Consider the following 8,213-nt stretch of genomic DNA (forward strand, 5'->3'; position numbering starts at 1 on the left):
CACAGCCCTCAGGTTCATAGGGACACACAAACCTCTCCACCACGATAAGGTGATGGTTCCCCGGAGAGGGGAACCATCTATTTAACAAGACGTGAAAATGCCTTTAGACCTCAGAGGGTTAAAAAGGTGTGACAACAAGAAGTCTCCCAGTTTTTATTGATCTATCTAGCCTGACCTCCTTGCTACACAGACTTTGTTGCTCTAAAACAATGTCACGCTAATTCCTTTAGTCCTGTCTTGCTTTCTACGGCTTGGTCACTGAACTGTTGCTGTTCTTCTTAGGATGATAGTCTCCTGAGGTCACAGATGAAGCTAAATGTAATGGATACGTCTAAAACCAATTATTATAGACAAGAACGCAAAACCATTGGCTTGCATCATATTACATCACCTACACCAACAACAGTTTTCCTTGTAGATGTTGAGCCTATGTTAATGTTAAATACCCATCCTTTGTAACTTATGCAAATTTAAAGCAAAGCATTTTCCTGTAAAAAGAATACCATTTACAACTCAAAACGATGGTGGCTCACCCAGGCAATCGCGACAGAACAGCCTTATTTTACTTCCAATTGGAGAAACATGGTGCACATACAGAAACAACGAAACACAAAAAACTAACCAAAAAACACAGTGTGCATGTGCAAGTTTCTCTCTTTTTAAGTCCAGCTGTGTCTCTCTGCTTTTATTTGGCTTCTAAATTTATGAGGTTTGACTATATAACTCCTATACATGAATGCAATCCTCTACGTCAATTTACTTTTTGCAATGATGTCTTTGCTGCTGCAGCATATAGTATACAGCCATAATCAATTTGTTGACCTCATATTGACCTATGCTGAAGGTGTATTAAGGCCTGTTTGTCTACCACCCAGTTCCGTCTGACCAGAGTTTGTAATAGACTTATGACTTGTGTGTTTGATGTGTACTGTACTTTTCATGTTTGCTGTCTAGCCCTAGATCCAGGTAGGCCAACTTCAATTCAGTAAACCTCTCCATTGATTGACCTTGTTGGCTTAATTTTAGGGCAGTCCACACCAAAAACAATAACTATAATGACACTGATCTGGCAAAAGGCGAATACATAATACAATAATCCAGCAGACATTGCAAAAGCTGTGCTAAAATCAATTGTATTTGGTTGTTTGTCCATTCTCACCTCTCTACAGTGAAGGCGGTGATGGAGCAGGAGGAAACGTTGATGCCCAGATACTGTAGGTAGGTTATCCCAAGGCAGCCAGCGTGGCCAAAAATCCATGTGCCTGTCAGACTGTCGGACACATTGGGCAGCCCCGCCACCACCAGCACCGTCAGGTCGGCTATGGCCAGGCTGACTAGGTAACAGTTGGTGGGGGTTCTCATGTGGCGTGTGGTCAGGACCACAATGACCACCATGTTTCCCACGATGCCCACACTACACACCAGCATGACCAGGAACACTGACACCGTCTTGTATTCCAACGACTCAGAGATAGCATCACTGGAACTTAGAGAGATATTGGTTGGGGTGTCAATTTTGGAGCTCACATTGTCCACCATATTTGCTAGCGGCCGGCTAATGTTTTTTAATTACAGGTTATATACTTTTAATTAAAGGGATGACTCTGAAATGTTGCCATGGTTTTTCTCCCTCATTAGGACCATTAACTCCCACTTATAGCCAGTCCAGTTACAAGCATATGACATTGACTGTTGTGAAGCTTTAGCTTCACAGTTTTGATTGGGATATTACGTCAGAGCGGCTATGAATTTGCTTGTTATACGTTTTTGATCACTTAGAAGGGGAAATAAGCACTGTTTTCTTGTTTTTGATATTTCCTTCTGTTATTCCCCTTCACTTCCCTTCTCTATCTTCCTTTAAATTAATGAAGAGGAGTGAAAAGGAATACGTTGCATATGATCCCAAGACTCCCAAACACCGAGTCACCTAGAAATAGAAGATGAGTTCAATTACTTGGACAGACAGGGAATTAAATTGACAATAACCTTTGGATTGAATTTGGACTTGCATGTGTCATTGTCAAACACACATTAATACATCTACATAATTAATCTCAGTGACTCCGTCAGGTATCTCCAATTCTGGCAGAATCAGTTGGTAAATGCTGTTTGGAATAAAAAGTGCCCCAAAAACAAATGTTTGTGAAAACAAAAAGGGGAAAATTAAAGAACAAAGCATGCCGGTGGTTTAAAATGGCAATATGATGCTGTAATTACAGACAATCTGTAAGGAGAAGATCAACAGTAAATACATTTTTAATTCTCTGATCTCCGGATTCTAAACATTCTTGTGTACAAAGTTGATATTTTGTCCTAATGGTGGGAGTAAAGCTAATTTTGTGTCCAAAGGTTTCAACCTCTGGTGAGTTTGAACGTGCTTCATTGCCATCTGGCATTGCATTTTATAATTCCTTTTTGGCTAGATTGAGGTGAGTAAGTAATGGTCATCAGGTCATGGGGGAAATTGTTAGGAGTCATTTTCTCTGATCAAAGACATTTTAAATAATTGTTATCATGTAACTCTTGCCATTATATTTGGGGATACCTCGCATATACTGTGCCTCAACTTTGATTCATTATTTTCTACTTGATCTGGTGAAGACATAATAATCTGTTCATTTCTGTTGACGGCAGATAAGTAGATTAAAAATCACATCAACACAATATTGCATTTTTTAGATTGTTCTGTATGTCTGAATCTTTTAAGTGAACAATTTGTTTTTTTTATCATTTATCATAAAGATTTTTCTTTTTAGCAGCAAAGGTGTTAAGTAACATTCCACCTTCTCGTTGGTGTCTGTCAACGATGAACCCATTTAACTTCCTATCACCACCATTTATATTACATTATTCATATCCACAACAACTGTCATGGCAATGCGGCCAGTAGTAAGTAGTAACTAAGTCATTTAGTTGCACTATGCTGCCATCAATCAAACTGCATCCACTCTCCATTCTTTTACACATTCACATCCACAACCCAGTAGAGCTGATGTTATGCACATTTCTCACTTTCCATCATGTTTGACTGAGTGAGGTGCCTCAGTTTGAGGACTTCCTGCTGTACTGCAGTTTAAATACACAGATGCAAAGCATCTTTTCTACATGAGAAATAAAGAAAAAGGCAAGGGGCAACATCAATTTAAGGGGAGGTTTAGTAAGTATTTCCAGTATAAACTTTTTGAAATACTGTTTGCAATAGTCTTTAGACCCTGGCGGCAATTTATTTAACTCATTTGCTCAGATAGAGGAGCAAAAATATCCTTCTGCTATGGTTTGGGGTTTTCGCTTTGGGTACTTTTGCTCCTTTTTTAATTTTATATTTGTATCACTGCCAGACACCACCTACCAAGAGCATGGGTCTCACCAGGGTTTCTTCATAAAATGAGTTTTTCCTCGCCATTGTTGCCTTCATTCCCTGCTATTGAGGGAATTACTGTTATTGTCTTGTAAATTATAGAGTAAAGTAAAAAAAAGAGGACCATGATTTTGCGCTTTTTTAGCAGTAGTTACCGTAATTTTAAGCTGATGAAATGTATCTGTCAGTGGGGTAGAGAGGATGGCGAGGTAGTTGTGTTTTTAACAACTGTTGCCCTAATTTTACCTCCCTAAACTATGAGTCTGGGGAGGAGGGGGTGGGGGAGAGGACTTCGTCCAGTATTTTTGAATTTGGACTGCATTAACTAGTTTAAACGCTAGCTGTCAATATACCATTTTAAACCTTTGATCCTATTGAGCATTGATCACTTTGAGGGGGGGTGGGTACATGTTGTCCCCACCGGGAACTAAAATAATTGAGCAGAAGCATCCCAAGGATGTGTAGATCAGAAAGGGGGAAAGCCCCACACCCCAAAAAATTGAACCCGGATTATAAGGTTACAACATTGTTCAACACACTCATAAAGTTATTTTTAGTGTAATTGTTTTCACCACGGTTAATAACACTGGGTTAACCCATGAATACGTTCATCAGTGTTGGAATTTAAAATTGTATATGTTATATATCTTAAACATTGTGTGTGATTTGCATGATACATTCAAGCCAAAAGGTAAAAGCATTATTTCAACATAAATGAAGACATGTTGGTCATGCATTACGTTTGTTGTTATACGTATTTTGTTGTTTGTTGCATTAAGTTGTTTTGCAATACTCTGTTCTATAACATAAGATATTCCGTTATAATCCAGCTCTCCTTAATGTGTTAGAAGCAGAATTGATTGTTAGGAATTAGGGCTGGGCAAGTTAACCTGTTATTATCGTTAATAAATTAACGCCAACAATTTTCTTTTCGCACGTTAACGCAGTTTTTGTTATTTCTTTATTATTGTAAAAGTTTGTTGGTCATAGGCTTTGTAATTACTGCAAAGTTTAATTTTCTTATCACCGAAGTACTTCCAGTCTGAAATATTACTTTGACAGTTGTTACCAGTAAATCATTCAACAACACACACAGTGGTGCGAGGCTTCGGCAGACTACGTTAAATGCAGCGTGGGGGGGGGGGGGGGGGGGGGGGGGGGGGGGGGGCTAGAGATAAACAAAGGAATGAGACGCTAACAAATACCATAGCAACGTGGATAGCTACAGACTGCAGGTCCAAGGGTTGTGGAGGACATCGGTCTGGTGGAGGACATCGGTCTGAGAATCACAACCACTGCGGCAAATAAAGTCACGCAGTTAGCCCAGATAGTACGAATAGATACAAAATCTGATCGCTGCTGCGAGCCTTCTGCCTTCTGATCATGTCCCCTGCTTTGCGCACGGTCTCCACCGTTCTGTCACATTGTCTCTGCTTTACAGCGCGTTGGACAGTGTCCGTCAGTGTCTCTGCTTAACAGCACGTTGGACAGTGTCCTTGCAAAGTGCAGAAAAGTTGTGGGGCTCTAAACCCAGTCCAGCAAGGCTGTAGAGTTAGAGCAACAACAGAACAACGTGGATATAAGAAAGAGTTGCTTATTAACACGTTCCAACCAGATGGAATTCAACTCTGGACATGATAAATACATAATGCTTAAGTTGAGATGTACACTAAATATTTTATTTACTGCTACTTAATAAACAAAATGCTAGTAACTTCTTGCAGAACAAATGTTACGGCACTTTTGTTCATATGGCAGAACATAAAAAAAGACTTTCTCAATTTCTCAACCGTTTTTGAATAGCTGTCTTTATGACAAAAGGTGGGTTATGCACTAAAATGACAATCAGTGGCCATGGGACACACTGCTGAAGATCCAGGTAATTATATGCGCAGAAGTCAAACTGTTTTTACTTCATGCGCTACTGAGCAACTTTAATAGGAATGCAACGCTGTATCCAGTTGTCTTTATAATTCTATGGATTCATCAGACTTTACATTTTACATACACTGCTACATGTAGCTACATGCTATAATGTCACGGAAACATGTAATCTTGGTTACATATCTAGTTTAGAAGCCTTTTATTGGTGACATTTTCTTTTACTGTAGAAAGTGCTGCTATGCTCCGTGACTGTCATTCCCCTGGCTGCCATGACGGAATTTATCAGTTTCGCATTGTAGTCCCATTCAACCTTCTGTTGAACCATGTTAAAGCCCAAGTTGTTGATTCCTGCACAGTATGGCCATGCTGACATTGAACTGTGTGTTGGGTCTCAAAGGATCTACCTAAAAAACTTATATCAACTGTACAGTGGTCATTAGTAAACAGTGGTGTGGCATTTGGTGTAACAGGTGAAGCCCCCTAAATTTAAGCGAATAAGACAGCTTGGAGCTGCTTGGGAAATGTATTTGATTGAAAAGCTTACCTTTTGAGAGTTCAAAGAAAAATTTACAATGAAAAGATAGTGGATAGTTTACATGAAAAAATATCAAACAAATGACTTGACTGTTAAATATGAAAGGAGTGCAATGAGAATGGAAAGGCTATTTTTGATTTATGAGTTCCCAATGACTGCATACATGATATACAGTCCATATATTTTTTCTGTTATGTTGTATTTTATACTACTGTCACATTTCGTCGTTCTTGGATCTGAAATGAGCTGGAAAAAGAAAACGAATCATGAACGTGTCAAAAAGACAATCCCTTCATTTTTTCTTTCTTTCCATTTTACGTTTGTTACACTTTAAATGATTATATGGCTGTCAGCATGTCATGGTTGGAGCCGAAGCTCCAACCATGACCAACAGGACCAAACAGCAACAGGATTTTAGACACAGATATAACTGCTTGCAAACTTGTAATTTTAGTCTTACTCATTCTTACATAACAAAATAAAAATAATTTACCTTTTGAGGGTTTGCGTCATGTCATATTAATCCATAATCATCTTCAAACCTGTATCTTTCATCACAAAGTGCGTCGTGTCAGTCCACTGGTTATAGCCAAGTCGGCAGCATAGACACGCTGTTGTCTACATACTGTACAATACAGTGCTCTGCTACTACTTACTGCGCTCTGTCACACTCACACAGACAACATGAGGGAAAGAGGACTTGTGCTTTCAAAATAAAAGTGGATTTTGGAATGAGCCAGTCACATTTTCAGAATGTCTGTGTTGGGCTGAGTTTAATACTGATCAATAACTTTATACTGTAAATTCAAAGAAACAACAGAGTATAACAATATTTTTTGTATAGATGCGGTTTCGCCTCAAGCTCATCTTTGGTCAAAATGATGTAAACTATTTATTTTGACTTTGCTTCTTTGTCACTGTATGATTAAACGTTGATTGGCCTCGCTTTGCCAGATCATATGCTGCGGATAGGACGAGGGTCTGGAAACGTACTCTGGTTCAATTTCTTTATACCAATCACAATCGTCATGAGACCGCTAAGCTCCAAACTAAACCGCTGTAAAATAGTCGTGCAACAAAAAACTCCGATTGGACAGATAGTCTAGCTAGCTGTCTGGATTTACCCTGCAGAGGTCTGACGACCAGGTAACCATACTCCATATTTAAAAAACAAAAAAAAACAAAAAAAACATGAGGACAAACTAGACCAAAAACACATAAACTGTTGGTTACGTTGATACATTATGGATGTCATGTCTAGATCATACTGCCAATTATTAATGTCATGTCCAGATCATACTGATCATACTGCAGATTATTAATGTCATGTCCAGACCATACTGCATATTATTGTTGTCACGTTTGGAGAATGTCTCAGAGGCACAAAGTCATCTTTGTTTTGACGGTAGTTATCAAACTTTTAGCTTAAAGTTACAAAACAATGGCCACATTTTTATCCATCCTCTGTCCAATAATACGGTATAAATCATTAGACAAATTGGTCTTTAATACAAATGCAGAATTAAGCTTTGAAAAGGTCAATAATCTGAACTGGATTTATTGGAACCGGCAGTGTTTCTCTCTCCACTCTCCTGCATGAGAATATTCCAGTTCATTGCCCAAACTATGTTAAGAGTTAATGCTTCAAATACACAACACGTGTCAAAGTGTCTCATCTTGTTTCATTGAAAAATTCTGGCTTCTTGGTTTTTTAAAATTATTTTTGTCTCCTTTCTTGGTGTTTTTGTGGCTTTGTTTTAGAACATGTTAACCCAGACCCTAACCCCCTCTAACCCTAACCCAACATCTGGATGAGTCAACTCCAGTTTGCTTCAAACTCTGTTAAGAGTACTTGTAAAATAAACGACACATGACTCATTGTCAATTGTCTCATTTTGATTCACAAAATATTGTCATCCCAGGATTCTTGTGATTCCATCAAAAGTGTTTGGTGTTTGCATTCGAGGAGACCTAAAGAGAGAAGCCACCTGCAGTCAGTGAGCTTCAACATGATGTTGGGTTATCCTTGGTGAATATGTGAGGAGACCTAAAGAGAGAGGCCTCCTGCAGTCAGTTAGCTTCAACATGATGGTGTGTTTTCCTTGATGAACAGCGACATCTAGTGGTCCCATAGCAGGAAAGGAGGTTCACTTTCTACAGCCTTTAAAAATGAGACTTTCTTTTACAAGATAACGGACAGATTTCAATGATTCAACATTGCACTATGGATCTGATTTGTAAAACAGTGCTGTTTTATCTCCATAAGGTGATACTTAAAGGGGATGGTTTTCTTCTTCAACAGCCCCACAGTCTTCAGATGTGGACTATAGAGGCTCCTGGTGTTGTATCTGGTGTCTCCTTTTTGACGTTGTACCGGAAATATGCAAACAGTTAATTATTGTCCTTGTGAAAAGACACTGTGACAGAGAGATCTCT

General features: G+C 38.9%; 1 protein-coding gene across 1 annotated transcript in view; it reads right to left on the reverse strand.

The window, feature by feature from the left end:
* Positions 1–1,566, reverse strand: part of trhr2 (thyrotropin releasing hormone receptor 2) — a 26,441-nt gene extending 24,875 nt beyond the window's left edge. The window contains 1 exon segment of the mRNA XM_034878696.1: positions 1,160–1,566. Within this exon segment, the coding sequence (XP_034734587.1) occupies positions 1,160–1,539 (380 nt within the window). The 5' untranslated portion in view covers positions 1,540–1,566.
* Positions 1,567–8,213: the final 6,647 nt, after the last annotated feature.

Source organism: Etheostoma cragini, chromosome 8 (genome assembly GCF_013103735.1).
Source record: "Etheostoma cragini isolate CJK2018 chromosome 8, CSU_Ecrag_1.0, whole genome shotgun sequence".
Taxonomy (NCBI): Eukaryota; Metazoa; Chordata; class Actinopteri; order Perciformes; family Percidae; genus Etheostoma; species Etheostoma cragini.